The sequence below is a fragment of the Zonotrichia albicollis genome, chromosome 7 (genome assembly GCF_047830755.1).
Source record: "Zonotrichia albicollis isolate bZonAlb1 chromosome 7, bZonAlb1.hap1, whole genome shotgun sequence".
Taxonomy (NCBI): Eukaryota; Metazoa; Chordata; class Aves; order Passeriformes; family Passerellidae; genus Zonotrichia; species Zonotrichia albicollis.
The window spans coordinates 32,640,999-32,666,886 of NC_133825.1; the positions used below are offsets into that span (position 1 = coordinate 32,640,999).

General features: G+C 40.6%; 2 protein-coding genes across 7 annotated transcripts in view; one reads left to right on the forward strand and one right to left on the reverse strand.

Moving 5' to 3' along the window:
* ZNF488 (zinc finger protein 488) overlaps positions 1–16,643 on the forward strand; it is a 33,292-nt gene extending 16,649 nt beyond the window's left edge. For 2 of the 6 annotated variants that reach the window (XM_074544926.1, XM_014275638.3), the window contains exons 4-5: positions 827–3,773; positions 12,762–16,640. In XM_074544926.1, coding sequence (XP_074401027.1) covers positions 827–2,004 — 1,178 coding nt within the window. In that variant the 3' untranslated portion in view covers positions 2,005–3,773; positions 12,762–16,640. Of the gene's footprint in view, positions 1–826; positions 7,736–12,761 lie in introns of those variants that run through there. The other 4 variants (XM_074544925.1, XM_074544927.1, XM_074544923.1 and 1 more) reach the window with 4 other exon arrangements.
* RBP3 (retinol binding protein 3) lies at positions 8,031–23,831 on the reverse strand. Its single transcript, XM_005481625.4, has 4 exons — positions 20,139–23,831; positions 13,867–14,057; positions 10,945–11,087; positions 8,031–9,130 (listed from the first exon to the last, which is right to left on the reverse strand). The coding sequence occupies exons 1-4, from the start codon at positions 23,181–23,183 to the stop codon at positions 8,802–8,804; spliced, it is 3,708 nt and encodes a 1,235-aa protein (XP_005481682.2). The 5' UTR covers positions 23,184–23,831; the 3' UTR covers positions 8,031–8,801.
* Between the last annotated feature and the right edge of the window lie 2,057 nt (positions 23,832–25,888).

Below are 25,888 nucleotides of genomic sequence, written 5' to 3' on the forward strand. Positions count from 1 at the left end.
TCTGGCATCACTTAGATTGTAAAACTGCTGTGTTGTGAAATAACCTAACATGGATATAGTTTATAAGGGTTAAGATGTACCATATTTGTGTGATTGCTGAATTTTGTACCATCTGGGCAGTCAATCATCCCAATGAACCAGAGGCGCAGTGGGTCTGAAGACCACAAGGAAAGAGTGTTCCTTATTCCTCCTGCCCATCACTGGCATTGTTTCAATCTGAACATCATTTTTGTGCCACAGACATTTGTGCCTTAAGGCATATAACAGCTTGCCAAATGAGCATGAGTAAAGGCTTCAGCCATTAAGGTCAGATGACTTTCGAACACTATTAAATTACCAGAGTATCCTAAAAATAGAGTAATGTAAAAATCTTCGAATCCTGGTCTAAAACTCATTATTGCTTGGATACATAGTGTTTAACGTTCATCCTGAATGAAAGCCAGTGACTTAGTTAAGAAATGTAGACCCAAATCTGGGTTTAGACTTCAAATAATTATAAAATCTAAATGGTTTTATCTAGATCATGGTGTACTGGCCATTTTATGTACTTCTATGTAATATAATTACATTTTATGTAATAAAATTTAGGTTTGAGAGTCTAAATGGAATATTTCTGCCAGTAGCACAGAAGCATGGAAGCAAATAAGAATGAACCATTTTGCATAGCAGGAAGGGACCTGATCCTGCCCTGGCATTAGTTTTACCATGGGTAACCTTGTAAGACATGAGGTGTTCCTGGCTTTTTGTGTTAATAACAGGATCAGAATCTGCATCCACCCATGATTCCACCTTTGCAAAACTCATCACTTGTTTTCTGTTTCTGCAGAGTTGAGATGCCAAGAGTGCGACCGAGTCTTTAAATGTGAGCATTCCTATCTGTCCCATGTCCGCTTCCTCTGTGTCCCAGAGAAGAGTGCTCTGCTATGGAGAAACTTCCAGAACCCTAAAACTGAAAAGGGCAGCCTAGCTGTGCAGACCACGAATTTCCACAGTCTGGCAAGGGACCTGGAAGTTAAAATGGCAGCTTGTAAAGACGATGCACATGGTGTTATTGGAGAAAGGAGAGCGAAATCTGAAGAGGGTGAGAGCAACAGGAGCAGGAAAACAGTGCTGTTGGAGAAAACCAATAACTTGACTGAGGAACATAACTGTGGGGGCAAGGAAGAGGTTGGGGGAGAGCATGCATTGGCTGGTTCTTTCACGAAGCTTAGTTCAGGGAGGCAGTCAGCTAGGAAGGATGCTTTAGAGCAGAAGCAGAGTGCTTTCACTGAGGTCAGGAGGATGAAAGAGAAGCTGAGGAATGAGAGACTGCAGGAGCCAGAGCAGGAGGATGGCACGGCCCCACTTGGTAAGGAGCAGGTGTCAAAGGAAGTGTTGCTGAACTCCTCTGGTAGTGCTTTCTCCTTTGTTTGGCCCACCAGAGCTCGAGGAGAACAGAAGAGTGCTTTCAGCAAGCCCAGTAAGTGCATAACAGAAAGAGCTGCAGTAAATTCTTCTCATCCCATGAGTGAGTCAACAAAGAGCCTGGGGGAGCTGTCTGGCTTCATTGCCACCGCAGACATCATGTGCTGCAGCAGTCTTCTCAATTCCAAGTTCTTTGTCAGTGATTTGTGTAATGCTCAGATGCTGCAGACAAGCATCACTCGAAGCAGTGCTTTCCCATATACCTCAGAACCGTGGCTCAAGCAAGCAGGACAATTACAAAACACCACCACCACTTCCTCCTCCTCCTCCTCCTCCTCTTCTTCCTCTTCCTTGACTCTTCTTCCCCCCACCTTCACCTCCTTTGGAGTGGCTGCCCAGAACTGGTGTGCCAAATGCAACCTGTCCTTTCGCATGACATCTGATTTAGTCTTCCACATGCGGTCACATCACAAGAAAGAATACTCCTCAAGTGAATCCCAGTGCAAGAGGAGGCGGGAGGAGAAGCTGACGTGTCCCATTTGCCACGAGTACTTCCGAGAACGCCATCATTTATCCCGGCACATGACTTCTCATAATTAGAGCTGTGCAGGCAGATGTCACCAAGGGACCCCGCAGGTTGGATGAAGAAGGGAATTATAGTTCACTTAAATCTATTTGAGTTTACATTAATTTCTTTCAGGAAATCACTGTTTACAATAATTTATAATAGATGCTTTGCGAAAAAATATTAAATGTTTACAAGAGTCTGCGTGGGTTTTAAGTTCTGAAAACTCAACCTAGTCCTTGTCAACCTATTTTTGAGGAAATAAAATAGTGAAATGAATCCACATGCAGTGTTAATTTGCAGAGTAGGGACAAAATTTGCAAAATTTGCAAACAGAGTTGTCTTTGCTTATATTTGATTTGCTGGTGTCTGTGCAGTACAACATAAATACAGAAATAACAACCACATCATTGAATGAGGAACCTTTAAGCATCAGAAAAATCAGAGCTTATATGTCAAAAGAAATAAGTTACTATTTCTAGCAGCTTTGGTGGACTCTTACTCCTTTATGTTAGCTGAATCAGCTTTCACCAAATTTTTAAGTTAAAAACCGACATCTTACCATCTCCTTGTTTTTGAAAGGGAGCTGAATGTTTGAAATCTATGATTGTCAACAACTGACTGGCAGACTGCCAAAGAGGATGGAACTAGTAAAGCAGAATATCCAAGTTCTGTTCCAGGCTCTGCTGCTTTTGAAATGTCTTTTACACAGTGAAATCAATGTGTGTCTGTATCAAAATGTGAGCTGTTGTCAAACATTCTAAGACCTGTGTGACTTTAGTAGGCATACAGATCTGATGGGAGTAGAGTTCAGCCTGTGGTTTTCAGGTTTTGGATATACCAAAGGAAGCAGTTAGGGTATCTGAGCTACAATTAGTTACTGATAGAATCTGCACACTTTAATTGTGAATGATAGGCTCAGTTCTGAGAAGAGAAACACAAAATGATACAGGTGTACATGAATTGCACTGCCTTGCACCACCTTGTCTGTCCTCTGGTTTCTACATGGGCCAATTCCACCTTTTTAAAAAAGAAAGTGGCATATTCTTTCTCTTGCCTCTCCATGAGACATTTTTCTTTTGTCTACTTTTTTTTGAGCTTTGCTGAGTCTTAGCAGTAAATTTAAACTGCTCAGAGTGGGAGGAAGCACTGTCTATTGTTACTGCAGGCTATCTAATTAGCCTTTCATTACTTTTTAAATCCATTTAGGTGCTTGATTTTGATAGTTTATGACACTTTGTTCTTCAAGCAATCATTTCTCCTGCTCTTGTATAGTATTTTTTCAGGTTGTCTGATGTTTTGGTGGCTTGCCTTTGAACCTCACCTGCCTCATCAAGGGCTACTATTCTCTTTCAGTTAGAGAATGATCAGAAACCATTCATTTCCCAGCTGAGGGTAATGGACATTTCAATATGCTCTATATGTTCCACCATACTGATGATATACTCCAGTGGTTTTTGAATACTGAACAGAATTTTGAGTTACCATGATGATGCATTGCCTGATAATGCAAGTATCAGCAAGTAAATACATCTGAATGAAAAAGAGAGACTGACAGTCTTAGGCTGTCAGCTGGAACCAACAAAACCCACTCAATGTCACCTTTGGGAGATATCTGGAAGTCAGGAGATTGTATTCTTTCCAGTATATTGCTGTTGAACATTAATACATGGCTCTTTCCTGTTAATAGAAACATTTTTCTTATTGCAGGCTTTATTTTTGAAACACAAAGTGATAAAACTATTACATTATGCCTTTGAGTTCAGAAGAGAGTTCTGGTTGGATTGTAACACAGCTTTTCAAGGTCAGTGGTGGAAGCTCTTTCACTTGAATCATTAAAACACAAAATGAACAAAGACTTTGAAACATGAAGCACAGGGAACAACCTTGCATTGAGTAGGGGATGGTGTGGTTTTCTTATAATCTTTCCATCTCTACTTTGTGTCCAATAACATTTGCTGTGTAAGGAATATATTTATGGCAAAGTTTAATGGGCCAAATTTCACTCCACCTGGGTGCCAGCCAGTTTACTGTGAAGTCAGTGTCCATAAAGTGTAATGAAGGACTCTGTGGTGTAACTGCATTCATATGTGGTCAGGGTTATATTTCCCATTAGTAGTTTAGGCCAGATTGTGATCTCATTTATTCCAGTGAAAATCCAGAATAATTCCATGTTGCTACTCCTGATTTATATTAATTACTTTAAGATCAGCCTGTCCCAGTATAAATAAGACTAAATGTTTTTTGGTACCATTACTGCAAAGTGTTCTTTTCTGTACTTACTGAAAGATGCCATGTTTTCTTAACAGTTTTATGATTAGAAACCTAGCTTCAGATTTCTTCTGGAAAAAGACAGGACTAGCTGTATAATGGTCCCCAGTATTATTTTGGCACATCACTTCAACATTACCCTGCTCCAAATGCCTGTTTTTCCAGTGCACTACACCTGGTGTGTAATTTAGATCAGAATTAAACAGTACCAAATATTGCTGGTTACATGGTTTCACTGATTGTGTGTTGAACAAAGTGTAGAAAATCAACCACTGAAAAACAGATGCTGAGTCTCAAAACTCTTCAGAGAGTGTGTTAGACCTACATCCCGTAGGTTTGATTACTCACCAATAATCAAACTTCTTCATTTTGCTTATGGTATGAGACTTAAGCAGGCAGCAAGGTTACAGGGAGAAATAGCTTCCCTTTATGTCATGGAGTTGTTTTCTTTGGGAAAAAAGAAAAGGTAAGAACTCTTACCCAGTTTCCTTGTGGGCATATCTCAGCCACAGCAGTTTATATACTGTGATGCCAAGCAATGTAGGAATGCCTTCTGTGCACAGAGAGAGAATTATGAGGAGAAGCAGTTAAAAGTGGCAGAGCTGGTTCAAAATGCAAAAATGAGGAGAAGTTTTTAATAAGCTTGATTTCTGGTACTTTCCTCACCTCCTCCAGCTCAAGGGCAGTGCACTGTCATCTTGGTCTGTAAAGAGTGAGGATTTCCCTCTTGTAACATGGAAATCACACTGCAGGCAGTGTGTGCAATGCTGTCCTTGTTTTTTTGTAGGTGGCTATCAGTATAAAGATTGCATTAACAAATTTATTCTTATTTTGAGGTAAAGGGGTTTGTGAATGAAGACTTATTTAGACACTTAGCAAAACACACAGCCAAACAATATGACATCTTGTTGTCTGCTGCATCTGTGCTGGTATCAGTGCAAAACCACACAGATGCCAACAGAACCAGAACTTGATTCCCTGTGTATAAAACCAGCTCTTTGTGCAGGCGCAGTGAAAAAGTCTTTTATGTGTCTCAAATTTAACTGAGTGTCTCATCTAAACTGGGTTACATAAACCAGGGGGCTTATCCAAAATTTTTGGAGATTTTATTTCTTTAAATGAAAATACTCATATTAAAGCTGAGTGAACCAAATATTGAACAGGCAGAAGGAAGCCTAACGAGACAAAGAAAAACAAACTTCCTATAATTGAGTCATGCTGGAAGCTTATTTCCCCTTATGTCTAGAAGTCTGAAAATTTGAATTGGTGCAGATGAAATCCTGCTGGAAGGAAAGCACTCCACTAGAACAGGGGGTTTGTGAAGGAATGAAGGACTGCATTCTGTCCCTGTGAAATACTGTGACTTTACAGTAGGGATCTCTGTCTTTTATTCAAGTAGAAATTCTTGAGAAGGGGGAAAAATAATTCTGTTTTTAGAACAAGAGGAGACAATTTGCAGTGAGCTGACTGGTTCTCTTCCTGTCTTTGCTAGCAACTAGCTGTTAATTTTGATCAAACAACTGTTTCTCATGACTGTGTTTCTGGATCAGTGATAAAGGACACAACACAGGGCTGTCAAGCAGGCTGTGTTTCTGCAGTGGATAATGAGTTTACTGATAGGAAATGCCAGATTACAGTATTTGTTCACTCACTGATCATTGATCCCTGAATTTTTTCTGATGAAGATGTGTTTTTCCATCGAAATGATATTCAGATGTGCTTTTCAGAAATATATATTTGCTTGTTTTTTATGAGGTATTTTTTCACTAATCAAGGCAGTCTGTACACTTCCTTGGATCTACGGGGCACTATTGCAGTTTAGAGTTTGCTTTGATGCCCTTGCTCAGCTTGGCTGGAGGGAGCTGGCAAAATAAGGAATGGGAATGATGGTCTAGACCCTTAAAATGAAAACTTCAATAATGAAAACAACAAAATGGAGACCACAGGTTACAGTGGGGGCAAAGGTGCAATAATGGTCGTGAACTTGCAACATGACCTTATTTGAACAGAGCCCTGAACCAACTGAGAACAAGAAGCGGAAGCTTGCCAAATGCAGGGCAGTTCTGTTAGCATACCAGCTCCCAGGAACCCACAGTTCCCACCGTGACCTGGCCAGGGGCCCCCTCAGTACATGGTTTACCAAGGTCTGAGGTCAAAGCCCTCTGTAGATGCATCTGAGGTGGAAATATCAGCTGGATGAGATCCCACAGGGCACAGTTTGGAAATCACTGGACTAAGGCAGCACAAAAGAAATAAAAGCTGGCTGTCATTTCTTGGTTAGAGTTCTATGAATGCTGGAAGGAGAAAGAGGATGCTGCTGGGTAGTCTGATACGATAACTCCTTTCTTTCTGCCTTTAAAAGGAACATGATTAGGATTAAAATTTGGGAAATTATTCTAGGTGGGATGATAAGAAAATGGTGCTATAAATTGTGGGATGTCCATGTCAGCTCTGGAACCAGATGAGAGAAGGGTGGCAGTTTCATCATGTTTCCTGTTATGTTCTGGAAGAGCACTTCTGAAATTGCTTGCTCCTCCCTAAAAACCTTCTAACTTTCTCATTTAAACCACAAACCATGGACTTTGCATAACTAATTTGCATTTGTGCTTTTGTGATTTTCAGACCTTTCAATGCAGTGTAATTTTCGACACAGTTACTGACTGTAGTTCTGTGAGGTCTGAACTCATTGAGATGAGCGTAACTATGACACAGCAGTTTGTGAAGACAGGAAAATTGCTTTTAACACACTGGCCTTTGTTAAGCCTGGTAGTTTCAATTATGAAATAGCAAATAATATTTTGTCAAGTAATAAAATTCTCAAGGTTGCACAATAGTTTTCCACTGAAATCGATCACTTTAGTGAATTAACAGTATTATTGATTTAAAATGGACTCACCAGCAATTGTATCTTCATAGTTTGTTTTTTCAACTGGATTCCAATTTTTAGATATTTATGATACATCTGTATGCCCCATATTACTCTGGGAAGAATTTATTTGCTATTTGTGCCCTTATGGTATAGCTTTCTGTCTTTGAATGGATGGCTAAAGTTTTTAAATATTGGGCTTAGCAATTAACATTGTTTGTACATGACAGCACAACTGATTGTTTTTAGGAAAACAAAGCAGTTTATCTGGATCATTGAGATATTAAAGAGGTTGAAAAGACATTAGAAGATGTACATTAGTGTTGTTTACTCATTCATTGACTACTCCATTTTTTTACACATTAAGAGTATTTAATATTCTTCATACATATATCACTTTACATGAAATTCTGTATGGGATTTAATTAATTAAAGTTCTTTCCACAACACTGAGAAGTTTAACAACAAGCTAGTGCATAAAAATCAGAACATGAAAATGTCTCAAAAGAGCTCAGGTTAGCAATCACACTGAATGTAGTTGATAAGACAAATAATGAAAAGGATGGAAAATCTATTTAGTTCTTAAAATTTTCTTCCTGTAAAAATTGGAAGTCAAGTGTTTAACACAATTTATAAAAAAAATTGGCAGGAACTTAAAAATGAGCAAATGAACACCAATGTGTAACTACTGTAGACTCCAACTGAATTTTGGGGGACCATTTCCCTAATTTAGTTATCTTACAGCTGGCATTTTTTAGAGATGAGAAAATCTGAGATCTAGATTAAAGTTACACATATTTCTAAATAATTACAAAGATATTTGTTTGACTAAGAATTGTAGGAAAGACAAGGAGTGTTGTGCATTAAGCTTATGTTAATATCTCTGTGAGTTATCCTGGAATCCACTATCACTTCATATGTAGCTTGATAGCAGGGGGCAAAGGATATTTTTCAGCTTTCTTTTTTTTTTTTTTTTCTGTCTTTGTATCAGGACAGAACAAAATAATTTTATCCTTAAGTGAAAAAGCTATGATTCTTTTCCCTGAGTCAGTTGATCTGGGCACTGGGTAGAAGAGTCAAGGTGCTGCCTTTGTCCTGCTCATCCTCCCCTCTGACAGACACCGAGAGGAACAGGCATGTTCTTTTCAAATACCAGGAGTCTTGGACACCCTGACAGAGAGGGAATGGTATGTTTGGTACATCTAAATGGTGAAATGGAGAAGAGACTTAATTTGGCTCTTGCAGTTTGAAAAACAGACTGTTCCAACTACTGCTAATTTTTAAGAATGTATAAATAAGAATGCACACCATTTCCAAAGAAGAAGAGCCTTTTCTGTCTTTAAAGTTGTTCACATGCTTTCAATACTGACAACTGGGATTTTCTATGAGACGAAAGATCTGTAATTGGTAACTGCACTTCAAAAAACTTACACACTGAACATTTATGTTTGACTACAGGAGAGGAATCCAGAAACCGCAGTGAATTATTCAAGTATTCCAATCACACACAGAAAGAGCTGGGTTGCACAGAGTGGGGAAAAATGCCAGCATGTTGGCAGGAGTCACTTGAGCTATGTACAGGGACCCAGTCACTGACCATAGAGGCTGAAACGAAGCTCCCACTTCTTTCTAGGGTTTACGTTTGGGTAGCTAGCTTTCTTTTCATAAGAAGTAGGGATGTGTTCCTCCACTGTGCTATCTAGAGCTGTGTAGGTGAGCACTGAGCATCTCCTTTGCTTTGATGAGTGCTGTTTCAGCTGGTGTTTCTATGTGAGGAAGGACTCCTTTCCCCTCCCAAGAGGGGCTGTCTGCAGAGATGACTGATCTGGAGGTGGGGATGACAATGTAGAAGTTGGTTTCATCTACCTGATATGTCTGTGGGGAATGGCAGCCACCACTGGTCTGCTCCCCAATGATGAGAGCTCTGCTCAGTCTCTTCATTATGTGCACAAACTCTTCAGCAGCCCCAGCTGTCACAGCACTAGTAAGGATCACCAGCCCCTTCTGAGAGCCGTACCTCTCCCCTGTAAGGTAGGAAAAACCCATCAGAAATGGATTTATTTTCAGAGATTTATTTGTAGAGTAGAGCAAAGAGAAGCCAAGATAGAAGATTTGCTCCCTACCTGCTATTAACAACCCAAGCAGTTTGGAAATTTACTTTGTGCCTATGATAGTATTAAAGTACTTTCAACACTAGCCCAGACTATATGTTGTATAAAAGGCTGTCACCCTATGTGGTGCTCATGTTCCATCAGCTTCTGGCTATGAGCTCCATGAAGAGAGAAGCCAGCTCATCATTACTACTGTTATCTCTTCTGTGGCTTTGACTTTTACAGGAGCTCCACATCTCATCAGAATAGCAGAATAGACACGTGAGAAAAATGACGTTTTTCACCATTGCAGCAGGAGTAGTCAAAACTCATCCAGAAGCATCTTCAGTTTCACCCTCATCCCTGCTCTAGGAACATGACTGTCATAGAGCTTGGCCTGCAACTGTGCAGGCATTATTTTATGAAATTACAATTACAGTGGTTTCCCACAGTTTTTTTATAGCTTGTAAATGGATGCTATACATGACCTTTGTCCCAAACCCTTCAACAAATACCCCTTTATTATTAGGGTCTGAGCCAAGTATCTAATTTTTTTACATAAAACAGCTGACAGGAATAGGAAGGGCTTTGAAACTTATTTTCAATATATCTGAACATGCTAGATACTTTTTGATAGTTTAGTTTTTTTGAAAAGGTGACCAGTGGGTAACAACTAGGACTTGATAGCTTGAAAAGTAAACTGCTCTAAAAATGTCAATTTATGAGTAAGTAATAGTATGACATATAATTCTCATGCTAAATTCTAAGAGAGGGGCCCAACAGCATGGTAATTAATTTTCACACCATCTTTTGTCTTCTCATTTCACTATAAACATAATAACCATTAAAATACTCTTTTCACAGTAGATCTATATAATACAGGACCAAATCCAGGTCCTTTGAAGTTAATATGAGTCTGCCAGTTCTCTTTGATGAGAACTGGAGTGTGTCCATAGAAATCATATCCCTAAGCACAAACCACCTCTGACTGCCTGGGAAAATAGATGGGCCCTGCAGACTGGGATAGAATTTAACCATTTCACCAAGATCCAGGCCAACAACTGCACACACCATTAACTTTTTTGCTGCTGTCTTAGCTTAAGAGGGGGAAATAATTAACCCCCATGTTTTAGGCTTCTTAGCGCTCTAACTGCAGCCTATGAGCACTGAAGAGCTCTGTTTCTGCATGTTGCAGCATCCTTTCAGCTTCCACAAACTGGGGCAGGGTATGTGTAGGGTGTGTGTGACTCATTGCCAAATGCTTCACACTCACCCAGATGTACAAAATTTAGTGTTTTTCTTTCTCTTTTCTGGACAAACTGAGGTATTATGGTGCTTTCATCTACTGATGTAGAGGATGACGCAGGTAGGTGGTAGGGACAATGTATAAAACTGTATGGGAGTGTTGGAAGAGACCTTACTAGAGGTCCAGGCAACACTGGATTAATTTTTAATTTTAGCAACTTTTAAAAGCAACAAGTTACATCTGCTGTACATAGTATTTGGCTAAACTTCTGAGGACCAATTTACAGACCCCATTTCAAGGAGTGATAAATTGTTTATTTGTAGATGGCATTGAGTGACATGGGTGAAATGGACATTTTTTGTTTCTACATTGTTTACACAGCTTGAGCTGATCATGGCAGGTGCTTCCACCAGCTAAGTTACATGATTTAATGGCTCACTTTAAAATTACAAGGAGAGACATCTGAAATGAAAAGCTATACTGAAAAGAAATTGTCATTTACCTTTGAGCTGAGGCTGGGTCCATATTTCCTTTACAGAGTCACTGGGTCTGTCATAAACTTTGTCCAAGAGAATTGGGTGTCCTTCATCAAAGAAATATGAGCATAGGATTGCAATGGGTGTAGTGGAGCCTCCAATATTGTACCTTTTCAAAAATTAAACATATTTAAGGAAACAAGTAAAAATTTGTGTCAGGCAGTAAATCTCCCTTCCAAGTATTGTTCCTTAATATCAGTCTCAAAAAGGCTTATGGCTACATTTTGATATATTTATAGTCATTCTCCCCTACCAGCATTTGCATGTCTATCAGATAAGCAAAATCCTGTCTAAAAGTGTCAGACTGTTATTGCCCACAACTAACTTCCAAAGCAAACACAAAACTTAAAAGTCTATTTTTTTTCTTGATGTTACCTAGAAAAAATCAGAAAGTAAGCAAAGACTATGGATCTGCAGAGAAACATCAGATTCTTGTTATTCTCCTCTGGGTAACCTATTCTGTTCCTGACAAGGCAGCAATACCTAAGCCCTAATACATAAAAGTAGATTCCAATGAAAGCAATGTATGTTTGTACAACTGTTATGTTCTTATTTTTGCTACACAAAATGAGAAAACTTACTGGTTTTAATTAGGTCATTTTTTTGGTGCCTAAAGATTGTGTTAGTTACTTCATTTAGCACACTCATAATTGAAAACTTTGGTTGCAGTTCAGTTCCATAGCAGTCTCTGAAGATTAATTTTACTGAAGAGCCTGTCATTGGAGAACTCCTGCTATGAACACACACTAAAACATTTTTGCCTGTGACTTTTCACTAATACTAGAGCACATAGAGATCTAGAAATGTTGGTACTCTATTTACTGATAGTGTGGATTCAGTGCTTTCCTGTAGGTGATTTTAGGAATACCCAGCACAGGCATTCCAGCAAAAACCTGCTGAAAAATGACTTTATTCAGTTCAATCTATGGCTATGACTTTTCACCTCCAGGAAAGGATCCAACAATCCAGGATGCCTTTGTTCTGAAGAGTGAAGTCGTTATTCTTCAGCATTTGGGAGCTGTATGACTGACAGTGTGACTGGCTGGAAGTTAAAGAGCCGTCTCCAGCGTGTCCCCAGTGGTGCCGTGATAGCGGTGCTGCTGCTGCCCAGCCCAGCAGAGCCAGCACAGCCCAGCAGGGCCCAGCTCGCTCAGGTGCCACCAGTGCTGCAGGGGGTGGCAGGCCGGGCAGTGCTGGAACACTCCTCTTGCAGACAGTGACACTTCAGTCAGTAATAATGACTGAGCAGGTGCCAGAGTTTTAACTTAACTCTAGGATGCTAGTACTCCTTCTTACAGATGTCTTGTGTGACCTTAGGGACGCCTTTTAGTTTATCAGTGTTTCCTATCAATGCTGAGAGGGTTAAAAAGATGAAGTTCGTTACTAGCACAGCTGTTCTGTGAAAGGGAATATCGAGGTGAGAGACATTATATGAATTATGGTTAATCTCATGCAAAATTGACATTATCCAAATATGAAGTTCATGCGTGACCCAGCTATTTCAGGGAGGGCAACTTGTAAAATGAGAAACACTATTCATTACAGTTAATCCCATGCAAAATTTAAATCATCAGTCTTAAAATTATAAGATTGGCTAACAGAAAATTTCAGAAGGATTTTTTAGGGTTTTATATGCCTTCAGAGACTGGGTCTTTTATGTGCATTCAAAGGACTGAAAATTCATTAAATAGTAAAAGAATAAATCAAAACCAAACAACACATGACAAGAGCTATAATGATGCCATTTGGTACCTGAGATGTGATTTCATATTTGCTGTTTCAGTGCTCTCAGCCCTGAAAGTTTCAGTTTGGGAGAAAAGTGGGGCAAGAAAGAGGAAAGTCCCAGTGCTATCTCAAGTCTAGTGGAAGATGGCGGTGCTTTTGCTGAATTCAAACTCAGTCATGGGTATGTTATGTTGATCACTACCTTGCCTATTCTGTGTTCACACAGTGAGATCTCTATCTCTGCTCTCATCACTGTGCTTAACTTTTCTGCCCTATGCTGAAAATCCCACAAGAATATTAAGAAGATTACCAAATATTAAGAACCCTGTGATAACAATAGATGCAAGTGGTTCTAACATTAAAACCAAGTTCTTACAAGGTCTCCCTTTGGTTTATACTTGTAATGTTCTGGGCTCACACACATTAGCTCTGGACCACAACAAGGGAATTACTTCCCTAAATATTGTGTAGGAAATGTACCTTTTTATATTAATGTACATTTTTATATCAATCTGCTTTGATAGCTGGTGACAAATGGATGACATCTTATGGCTCATGAGATTTGGAGCATTGTTGACACACTGGAGTGTCCAGCAGAATTCTAAGCAGAGAGAAGGTGCACGATGCTGCAGCTTGATGCAGCAGGGCCCAGGAGGGTTGCAGGACCTCTGAGTTCCTCTGTGCACAGGGCCTGTTCTGGACAGACCTGATTGCCCAGAACTATTTAGCACTGCAGATACGGCAAATTAAATGAAATTAAATTAAATTAAAGGCCACAGCCTTAAATAGGGTCTATCTTTTTGACTGTTGAATCACTGGGCCACTACATGAAGTAAAAGATTTATTTAAATATATATATATCTATATATGGCACATGGAGAGTTAGATTAGAGAAATAAAACACATGTAAGGTCCAGATTTGCATTCTGCAAACTATTCCCTAAATTTGCCTATTTAGTTCTAAACATCTCAAGTGATAATACAACTTATCTTGAGATATACTTCCAGACTGTTATTATTTTCCTTGGCTGTTTTCATTTTCTCATTCAATCCTAGCAATGTTAGTCTGTAAACAGGACAGCAAGCCATGTAAAGCTAATTCACTGTTACAAATAAAATGCTGCTTTGAAAGAGCTTTGGTTATTTGCCATTCAAAGGTTTACCTCATGTCTATGATTAATGCATCTGTGTGAACAATCTTCTTCCAAACATGCTCTATCATTAGGTCAGACACCTGGGTTAGAAGTTCACTGTCTCCAAACATATCAAATCTCAGATAGCCGATGTTGTTTTCAAATACATTTGTGTGGAATGAAAATTTAATCAAATCTTCAAATACTTCTGGTGGAGGGATCTGAAAGAGTACAGAAAAACAAAACAAATCATTTGCTGGCACTAGCTTGACACAAAATTATGTGGGTTGTGTTTAATCCAGGTGGGATATGTGTGAGGAATGTGACCAACTTTGAAAATCCTAATAAATTTTACAATATATTTGCACACTAAACATAGGTTAGCATTGCTGATGAATTTTTGCGCAGTATAAGTTTTATCAATAACACCCAGAATCTGGATCAGGCTCCTATATCCCAGAGCTCAGTTTATTTTTCAAAAATATAAGAATTTCCTTGAAGCAAAGAGGCTGCAAGAACAATCCCAGCCTGCAGCACAGATCCCAGGCCTGCCATCCAAGCCCACATGTTGCCTTTAGAGTTGTTTCTAAACTCAGCACCTGGGACTTCCACAATCTCTTGGTTGGCCTCAGGGCACAAACAGCTGCTGGCTGCAGGTGCGAGTGGCCCAGCCCCTCTTAGTGACCAGTCCCTGTGAGAGAGAGGAGCCTGATGTGCGGGGCATGTGCTAGGATGCTCATGAAGCAGATATGTTCAATCTCTTGTGTGGTGGCCATGTGCCTGGAGCCTCACGTGTTAGGTTGTGATTTATTTAATTTTGCTTAGCTTATGTTATTAAAGAGCAGACATTTTTTAATAGCAACGTGTAGCCAAATAATAAAGTTCTCCTAGTAACCCCTATATGCATAGAGACACAGCCAGCTCCTATTGCTGAACTTTTATTTGTATGCAGTATCTGAAAATGGATAATCAGTAATACCTGATCTGCCCACTGTACTTTGATTAACTAATCACAGTTTTGAAAAATAGATCCAGCATGCATTGATTGTTCTAATAGAACCTATGTCTGAGATGTCAGTTCAGAGATACTGGTCCTCCCCAAGGAGGAAAATAAAAACATCACTCATTAGTAACATCTACAAATAAAACTGATCTGTTAATCTCAGCCACTTCTAATGATATTTAACTGAACACACAAATGTCTTATCTCTGTCTCCAGTGATAACTGCTAAATGCATACCCATAAACTTGTTAAGAGTAATAACTATCTGATAAATTTTTTCTCTACTTGTTCTTTTACTGTGATGCATCACATTTTTTTTTTTCATGAGAATTTCACTTTTGATACATTCATTATAAATTTCAAGGTGGGAAGGCTGCTCACCCCAGGTCTAATGGGGTGAAATAAATGTGCAAGGACCTAAATGAAAGCTCTTCATGGATGCAAGAAAAGGTATGAAAATGTATCCATTCTAAAAGTTTGAAGACTGGAAATCAGATGAAAAGCTCTCAGAATGTACTTTTGGGGTGCCAGGGAATCTTTCAGCAAAAGAGGTGAGGAGCCAGTGACTGATATTAGAGAGTTACTGCCCTGCAAAACTGCAGGTTCATGACACTGCCACGTGGGCCACATGCCAGTAAGGAGGTAAATGGTACCTAAGGAGGTAAATCAAGCTTCAAGATGGAACCACACACTCTCCTTTGGAAGGCAGGGCTCTGTTTGCTGGCCAAGGACGAGCTGGGACAGGATGCAGCTGAAAGTAAGATCTGCTGCTCAGTCAGACAGTGTTTACATACAAATGACTTGTTGTTAAATATCAACCCTCAGGTGCACACTATAAGCAATGTGGCTACTCTAAAGGACCTCCAAGCTAACTCCACTTTAAGTCAAGGAAAAATGTTTTTTCATTAACACTATAAGGGTCTGCAGTCCTATTCTGCAGACCCCTTTCACAGGTGAGTGGTGTAAGTAAAACACATGATGTCACACAAAATAGGACCTTAGAATTCTGCCTTAGGACTTGTGCATGGAGTTTGATCCCTGATTCTGACACAAACCACTTTTCTAAATGTGCCTCTCTTCTCTCTTTTCTTTCTTTTCATATCTCCCTTGTTTTTTATATTTAGATGGAACCTGTTTTTCCACAGCTATTTTTGTGCTGACCAATGTAAGATAACTCTGACTTCCATTATATATGCTCGTGCTGTCAACTGCTGGCTGTTAAAATATTATCAGCAAACACCCTTGCAATACCATTGCAAACCCTGAGATTAGTTTAAGAACCATGAGATCAGGAGGGCTGAGTGGCAGGGCTGCACTTTTCTCAGAACATTTGGGTTCCTTGTGTACCCTCACAGGCTGGAATGGAACTGTTCATCAGGCCCCCAGCTCAAGGCCTGAGCAGGCTCAGCTCTAGCCCTGACAGCTCCTTCTCACTTGCTCGTAACAACACACATTTTACTGAGTGATTTCCAGGCAATCCGCCCTAGTACGTCACCAGCCTTACTATTAGAAAGATGTTTTTAAGATCTAGTGTAAACAGTCTAAGTTGTAACTTTGTGCTGTTTAAGTGCATTGCTTCTTGGCCTATTTACTATGGACATGGGAAGAGATTATTCTTTTCATATTTGAAACAGTCTCTTACGTATCTCAAGACTGTTTTCATGTGTCCTCTCAGTTTTCTTCTCTCTGGAATAAACAACTCAAATATTTTAAACTTTTTGAAGGCTACTTTTATTAATTACTCTCTTTACTCCTGTCCCTCTTTTCTGCTGTCTCCATACTTGAGCCACATCTTTCCAGAAAACCATTGCCCAAAACCTTACATATTATACTCTAGATGAATTTTCTTTAGAGCTAAATGTAGCAAAAGATTTCATGTCTTCCTAATTATATTCTTCCTTATCCATTCCCATTTGATGATGATAAGTATTTACTGAAACAGCTTGACCCTATTGACTTGTGCTCAGGTTATGAACTCTAAAGAACCCATTTACATTTTTACAGGACTCCCCCTGAACAAGCTACTTTTCTCCCAGATTTGTGCAGTGAACAACTGTCACCCCAGAACAAGCAAGCAAAGATTGCAAAAGGTGAAGCCAATGAGAGTTATGAGGTATTTTTCTCTTGCATGAACTTGCATAGTACCATTGTCTTTACTGTGATTTTGTTGATATAAATCAACATCAGATGGGCCTACAACAATTCTTTTTCCACTTTTTAGCAACAGATGTAGGAATTTGATTATTTATTTTGACACTTGGAGGCTGTCCATTTTGATTTCACTCAATAATGAAGGGATAGAAATAAACTGTACTTCTTTCTGGTGAAACATCTCTAACTATTGCCTCCTTCAGCAAGTGCAATACCCTCCTTTATATAAATATTAATCATCTGGAAACAGAAGGACTTGAAATGCAAGAAAAATCTCTCTTTACAAAGGATTAGTATTTGATTTTTTGCCTTTTATTCTGATATTAGTTTTTGTGTGATATTCTGATCATTTTCAGCTGTTTATCGGAATTGTCATTACAAAAATTCTGTTAGGTGTAAAGACTGCCCTAATAGTATTTGGTCATTAAGAATGGCCCAAAATAATTACTCAGGGAGACTCCTCATGATTTAAAATGGACATAAACCTTATGCTAAAATCAGGCAGCAGTTCTTCCATAGGTAGACAGTCACAAACACAAATGTTTCAGTATGTAGAGGAAGGACTATAGAGGGGGAGAGAGACAGAAGAATAAGAAGCAAGGATTATTAAGCTGCAGGTCAGCAAGGTTACAGAGCTGTGCCTTATAAGAAAAATGTTATTTTCTGGATCACAAAAAATATAGACAAAATTTGTCTCAAGGAACTCTGATTTTGCAAAGTGGCATTTATGCAGCTGACAGCTCTGACTAGCAGTGACCTTGCTGCTGCTTAGAGGAGACATATTCACTCCTCTGTACTATGCTTCAGCAGCTATTCTAGTGCAGCAGATGCAGAGGTCTGCATGCATTTCACTTGTCTGTCTCCTACGTCCCATCCCATCCTTCCTGTAGTTATTCATCATCACTGTGTTAATTGTGTTGGATCTGCTTCACCATCAAGGTCATTAACAGTAAAATTCCACTGTCAAGGGAGAGGGTGGTTTGGAAGATAGGTAGCACAAGAGAAAAACTAGCTCTTGGGTTTTTAAGGAATAATGTGATATAGATCAAGAGAGCCACTATGTCCATGTATCGAGCTGCTGAATGAATTTTTTTTTTAATTTACAAATGCAGGCAGTGCCATCATATATGCTTCACTGTACTCTAAAGGTATTTGCTCTCTGGGGTATTCTGAAATGTTCCACAGAAAGCATTCCTCTTATGGCTGCAAAAACAAAACAGGAGATGAAGGTACTCTTGCTGCCCAGGACTCTGTAGAATGAGAGAATTTTCTTTTACCTCCATCTCAAGGAAAATCCTTTAATGACTTCAGTGTCTTCGTTAACATCTTAATGCTCTCTTGTCTAACTCCTCATTTCCTCCATCAGTATGAAGGAATGCTTCTGCCTCTGGAAACCATTGTAGTCTCATAAGGGATGTGATTCTCTGCTCTTTATATATTATTTCACCTTGGAGAAATTTCACATTTGTCCTAATTTTCATCCACACTGATGTGATTTCCTTCTAATAGATCTGTTCCTGACCTCTCCTAGTCATTTTGCTTGACAAAGAACTATGGTAAAACAGAGGCATTGAATAACATAATGGCATTTCTTCACTAGCTCTATCAGGATCAGAATTTTATGTCATGTGACAAATAAGATACTTGTCCCCTATGTCGTGTTCTTGACATTTAAGGTCTGAATAAAGTAAGATCTGAACAAGTGAAAACCACCAAGAGTATTCATTACCAACCTTCAATAAACGCAGTGACTAATTTACAGGATTTTTCCATGCTGTAGAATAGGGAGAAATTATGATGTGGCACTACTGGTATGTTGATAATAACTGAGCATGGAACTCTGCTTTGACTCTAGTCAAAAGCATTGAAATATCTTTAGAGTGACGTTTTCTTCACACAACCAAGTTAAGAAGGAGAGTGCTGGAATAGAAAACTCCTTTAATTAATTATTTCTATTTAATCTTAGAGGCAAGAATGGGGCCAGCATCTTTTGGATAACAAACTTGAAAAAAACATATCCATCCCTGGCAATTCTTAGATTTTGTCCTTTACCATAGTATTTGTGATAATACCACAAAGGTCATGGCCACTTTAAATGCATGCCAAAAATTTCAGAGTGTGGAAGTCCACGGATTTCCTCCCCCAGGAAACATTTAATAGTTACCTGACACTTGGTCTACTCTGGTTCATTGCAAAGGCAAATGCATTCTCTTCAAAAGTAATTTTATGAGTCCCTGGAGAAAATACGTCTCTGATAGCCCTGCTAGTGCAGTAGCCAGAAAGCAGCTAACTCCATCCAAGAAAGGGATCAGGTTATCCTAACCCTCTATTTAATTTGAAGATGGAATTTTAACAAGTGCTCCTGGGAGCTCCCTCCAGCACAACAATGAACAAGAAAGATTGCCAAGGCAGACCAGTGTATAAACACTCAGGCTCAGAACAAAGCACAGACTGTTATGCAAACCACACAGCAAGGGCAAAAGTAGATTATTAAAAATCAATTTCTCCCTGGGGTCACCTAACTTCCACCCAGATACTTCTTTCAAAATATTTCTAGGTCACTGGGAAACTGTCGGATGCTGAGCATGAGATACAATTAGAACAACTTTCCACTGCCACTATCAAAGGAGTTGCTGATTATTCTGGTGTAATAGATGTCAGCTGCTACAATTTTATATAGAGAGGTCCATCAAAGAGCACATGGCTGCATGTTTAGTGAGTTGTATGCATTTACTCTAGTCCAACTAAACTTCCCTCAAATTACAACCTGGGTTTGAAACCAGAGGGTTTCTGAATTAATTACACGTGAAAAAGCTGCATCATTGAAAGAGGAGGGATCACAGAAACAATGAGAAATCTTACCTCTAACTCCGAAACTCTACATTTGTAGGATATAGCAACTAAAATTCACAGCCTGAAGGTTGTTTCCAAAATCTATGCATCCAGAACTACCATCTAATTCCCCAAGCTAGAGGAGTAAGCATCAGAGGCAGCTCAGCCCACAAAACCTACTCAGGCATTGGCCTCTCCTCTGGGTACAGGTAAATCTGGGTAGATTTATGGTTTGGGCTAGAAAAAAGATAAGGAATCTGACTTAACGCTCCCATTCCAGCTGCCATCTCTATAGCTGAGTATGAGAGAGCTGTACCTGTTTTGGCATGAACCCTGGGATGCTGTCCTTGGCATGTTCAGGGATGTAGAGTAATTTCAGGTGTTCATCATAAGAAAGAGCTTGTAAGATGGCAGTCACCTTCCCAGCAAGTTCTTCCTCTGTATTGATCCTTTTATTGTCTTTGTTGATGTTCTTTGTGAGATTGGATGCTATAACAGACCCAATGTCCACAAAGGCATAATTATCTGCCACAAGCTTGCCCACAGTTTGCAGTACCTGTGGCACCTGGGCACGCAGGTTGGCAATGTGCTGAGCTACAGCCATGGCTTCGCTGGCCTGAATGGTGATGTGTGGCTCCACCCCAGACACACTCCATACTTTTCCAGTGACCGGGCTGAGCACCACTTGGCTGGGGATGGAGGCATACAGGGAGCTGTTCCCAACACGATAAATGCCCACCGAGAGGGATCCGCCAACTGTGGGCTCACCGACAACAGTGGCCCGGTGCAGGTCCTTCATAGAGCGAGTGAAAGCTTCAGCTGCTGAGCCACTCATGTGGCTTGTTAGGATGTAGATGTCCTTGAGGGAGCCATATCTCTTGCCAGCGAGCTGAGGGAGAGTCCACACCTCTGTGCTGCGGGAGGTACTACGATCAAAGACAGTGTAGAGGTGTTTCCGAGGCTCGGGGTCAAAGAAGTAGGAGCAAAGTATTGGGATGGCAGTGGAGTAGCCACCTGTGTTGTACCTCATGTCAATGATCATGGCATCCGTGTCCACCAGCTTGTTCCATACCATCTGCAACAGTTGTGGCCCAATGGCCTTCACCGTTTCTGCCTCAGCCATCATATCAAAGCGAAGGTAACCCAGGTTCCCTGGCAATACCTCAATTTTGAAGAGGGCCTCAATGATGTAGCTCAGCTCTTCAGGGCTGGGAATCACATTGGGAAGCTGCTCTTCTGGTGTTGGTTCCACATGGCTGTGGAAGACGTGAAGCCGGTGGTCTCCAGAGGCCTCCTGCAAGTCACTGGTGAGCTGGGAAGCCAAAGTCTCGGGGTCTATAGCTGATCTATAACCTCCTTGGGCCCGTTTGATGCTGAGCATAGCACTGGCCTTAGCAGCCACCTCTGGAATGGCATAGTGAGCCTCCAGGAGCTGTCCGGTACCCTCCAGAAGCACTCCCATGTTCTTGTGGAAGGCCAGCACTTCTTCAGCCTTCTCCAGTGCATCCTCAGCCAGCACTATGGCATCAGGAACAACTCCTCCACCCATCCAGCTTTCCCCGTGGTTGTCAATGAAGGTGATAACAGGAACTGTGATAGTCAGGCCGCGGGTTATTCCCGGCCCGGGCTGCAGCAGAGGGAAGGTCCGGGTGTGTGAGAGGCTTCCTGCTGTGATCTCCCCGACCAGCGTGGCACGGCCCAGGGACTGCATGAGGTAAGCAAACTCCTCAGCAGCGGTAGCAGTGTGGTGGCTGGTGAGCAGGTAGATGCCACGCTTGGCCCCATAGGACTGGCCCAGCAGTTCTGCCTGGCTGTTGTGCTCCTGGGTACGGTTGGTGCGTCTGTCATATGTTGTGAAGAGATGGACAGGACCAGCAGCAGGATCCTGAAAATAGGAGAGTAGCACAGGCACAGCAGAGGAGGAAGGGCCTCCAATGTTGTAACGTAGGTCCATGATCAAGTTCTCTGTGTTTTGAAGGGGTTCCCACACTTTGTGTACAATGTAAGGCCCCAGCTTTACAAGCACAGAGGCATCTGCAAATTCATCAAAGCGCATGTAGCCAATATTGCCTGGCAACACTGACACCTTGAAGACGGTATCCACCAAGGCATGCAGCAGCTGCTCATTGTCGGGTAAGTCAGCTGCCATTCCAACTGGCTTCTCAGCTGGGGACTCAGCAGCTTCACCTGGCATCATGACTCGGACCGTCAGGCGGGGGTCGTCAGATAAGGCCTGCAACTCAGTGTTGAGTTTGGTGGCCAAGTCCTCAGATGACTGCACAGAAGGGAAGTCAGAGGCAGCCAGGCGCCGCAGCAGAGCAGGCACTCTCTCCACTAAGCTGTAATTGTCCTTTAATATGTTTTTGAGGTGACTAATGGTGCCAGGCACTGCTCTGCGCACTGCCAGGATATCCAAGGATTTCTGCAAGGCTTGCTCGGCCTCAGTAGCCACACATGGCATCACCCCACTCACTTCCCAGCTCTGTCCACCCCCACTCAAGGGGCTCACAGATCGTGACACAGGAACCATCATATAGAAATTGGAAGGACCAATACGCAGCTTCTGGATGTCCAGTGAGCCCCCGGCTGTTTTCTCTCCAACAGTGATGGCTCTGTTCATGTGCTTGAGGATGTAAGCCACATCTTCAGCCACTCCTGTGGTGTGATGGCTGATCAGAACAATGACATCCTTGTCTTTGCTGTACCTCTCTCCCAACACCTTTGGCAGTGTCCGTATCTCTGTGGTGGTGTTGGAGGGACGATTGTATACAGTCTCAACATGCAGTCTCTTGTCTTGTTCATGTAAGTACGAGATGATGAAGGGGAGGCCAGAAATCTGTCCCCCAGTGCTGTGACGAAGATCTATCACCAGGGCAGATGTGTCTATCAGTGTCTTCCAGACCTTATCCACCAGAAAAGCTCCAACTTTCTGCACAACTTCCTCTCCTATGATATAATCAATCCTCAGGTAGCCAACATTGCCTTCCAGCTTGTCATACATGATCACATGCTCAATAAGACTCAGGAGTTGCTCACGGGTAGGGGAACCCTCAGCTTCTTGTTTGGGAACTGCATGTGGCAATGGCTCGTAGGAAATCACCAGTCTCGGGTCATTCAGAGCGCCCTGCACTCCAGCTGTCAGGACGCTGGCCAGCAGTTTTGGATCTGAGATGTCCAGGATCTCTCCACTCTTGATTGCTTGTTCAATGGCTTCTTGCATTCCCACTAGGTTTTCAGGATAGCAGTAATTGTCCAGAAGGACTTTAGCCATGTCCAGCACTAGAGTTGGCTGAAAGATTTCCTCAGCAGGTATGCTGCATATGATCAGTGCTGAAAACAGCAAGAAATGTGTCCTGGTCATTTTGTCGTTGTACAGAATAGAAAAGAAGTCAGAAGCTCTTCTCGGTCAGGATGAACATAGCTCCCCAATGACTGAATCACACTGAAATCCCTGTGTTGAATCCAGGTGCACCGAACAGATCTTTTATCTGCATTAAACCTTTAATCTTATTAAAATGTAGTGCATCATCCAAAGTGCACCAATAAATGAAGTTCAGCTCCTTGCTACTTCACAGGCCTCTTATGAAACAGTAATGAACTGCAATCATCAAGTAAGATCTTTATAGCAGTAAATTGTTTCCAAAAGGTAGTGTACTGCCTGTTGCAAACTGGTCCTGGCTTATCCTGAAAGTGGGTAGCTTAAATGCAATACTGATTTTTACCACAGTTAGAACAGCAATGATCCTGCCTTTTACCATTATTTATGAAGAGCTTATACCAGGAGATTCTTCACTGACTAAGTTGTATCAATATTTAATATTCTTTCAACAGTTGTTGACAATACATTGTCTTTGGTGTTTTTTAGTCAGAGCTGCAAAGGACTGTTCATACATTCTATGACTAAGGGTTCCAAACAAGGAACTCCAGACATTTAGCACAGCTCATAAAATCCAAGGTAATGACAGCCTTTTAATTTCTGTGCTGAGAATTGCCAGCATTTTAAACAGGACTTTGAAACACATTTGCCTCAACATAATACAGCTAAATCTGAGATGACTTTAATCTTCACAATTTGCACTCAATTAGGATTTACTTGTAATACCGTTGGGTAACATATGGTCATGTCTGATGACAGCTCCCAGCCAATAGACTTCAGGCTCAGCATACCAAAATAGAATGTGGGGGGTTGTTTTCTTCTGCTCACAATGTATTTGAGACCCTATTGTATTAAGAGTTTGAAAGAGGATCAGAATATGCAGCATGCAGGCTGTACCACTCTGAGCTCCAGTGTGACATGACAGAGATATACAGGAACAGATTCCTGGCTTGAAGTTTGAAATGAATAGCCATCCCAGCCAGTCTCTTTGCTGGAGGTAGCCACAAGAATAGACTCTGAAATCTGGGAAGAGCATGTTTCTGTACTCTGTCAAAATGTTGCTACATATGAATGCATGTGGAGGGAGGAGTCCAAAGATGGTCTGAGCCTGGCTGGATGCACTCTGTTGGTGTGTGAGTGTCCTGAATGAAGCCTGCCACTCACAGCTTTCAACTTTCTGTGCAAAGGGTGTCACAGATGTTACATACAAGGTGCTGACAGTCACCTCGTCTTACTCAGAATGTAACAGACATGGATGAATTGCCATGAAGACAATAGTCAGAAAGGAGACAAGAACAGAACAGCAATGGAGTATTTTTAATCAGTGTGGCAGATATTAGCTCTGCCTTCCATACCTAAATGAGGTCTATCTATCACTGCTAAACTGTTTATATGACAATTTTTTCCGTAGCATTTAAGGAAGTATTTCCAGTTATGAACAATATTCTTCTTCAGTGAGGCCTTATATAGAGGTTAAAAATCACAAAATGGCACTTTCCTGCCTGTAATTTCTATATAATATTATTGTAAGATAAGAAAAAATGCTCTTCTGTATTTTCCTGACATTTATTTTGCCTTTTATCACAGTCTATAAAGATTTTCGTATCAGAAGTGCTGGAAACGGTAGCTGAGCTTCTTATGAAGCAAAAATACTGAGAAATATATACAGTATTGTGATTAGATAAGGCAAAACCCCACAGCTCAATTTATCTCTCAAGTTAAGCACATTTATTCTCATGTACTTTATTGCTGCCACATGTTAAAAACCCCAAAAAACAGCTTCATAATGTAAATGTAAAATTAAGGATTTTTTCCAACATGCACAATTTAAAATGCTAGGACAGTGGAAAAAATTATTTTTTCCTCACTGGATCTTTTCAGTAATCTATTTCCATTGAAATTCAATATGAATATTCAGTATGGATTTCTGAATTCAATGTGACATGTAACTTTCGCTGCTACCTTGGTAATTCTTTACAGATGGTGTTAGAAGTTAAGAATCCTTTCTGTGTGGTGTGAATTCCTTAAGATTTGGAGAATGACTATTTGCTTACTCATTTTGAGGCACATATAGCTTAAATTTCTATCAAATATGTTGTTTAATGCAAGTCTGTTCATTGAACTCTGAATAACCAAATCCAAAATGTAACTCTACCATCTATTCTAATTTATAATATAATTCAAGCCAAAGTCTTATTTTGATTTTAGTTTTGAGCAGAACTAAATAGCTAAGGCCTAGTTTTAGCTTTTATAACTCATAAAACTTTATGATCCTTTAAAATCTGTCCACAAGTATTTCATTTTCTGACTTCCTGTGGGTATGAATTTCCCACATACTCTGAAAAGAGGTATTTTTTATCTGTCCCAGACTAGTCTGCTTGCACAGTCTGCATTACTCAGATCACATGCTAAAAATCTTCCATAGGCACAAGATTAAATGTTTTTCTGTATAGTGTTTGCATTCCATATTCTGCTCCAGTATTCCCCTTTTCTCGTGTGCAGCTGCTCCCACCATTCCCTCATCAGACTCATGCAGATATTTGGTCACTGACAAGCCGCAGTAGCAGGAGGCTCATCTGAAGGTGGCAGCAAGAACACCTTTTTCACTGGCAGAGATGCCAACAGGATAAAGGTAAAAGTTGGGATAAACTACTTTTGCTTTTAGTAAAGCCTTTAATGCAGCCATTTTT

Bases quoted from the DNA above. Each gene is read 5' to 3' on its own strand.
- RBP3 (XM_005481625.4), bottom strand. From the start codon at position 23,183: ATGACCAGGACACATTTCTTGCTGTTTTCAGCACTGATCATATGCAGC. The intron at 11,088-13,866 runs GTAAACCTTTGA...ATTTTTGAAAAG, and splicing joins GCATTAATCATAGACATGAG to GTACAATATTGGAGGCTCCA. The intron at 9,131-10,944 runs GTAAATGACAAT...CCTACCTTACAG, and splicing joins GACCCAGCCTCAGCTCAAAG to GGGAGAGGTACGGCTCTCAG.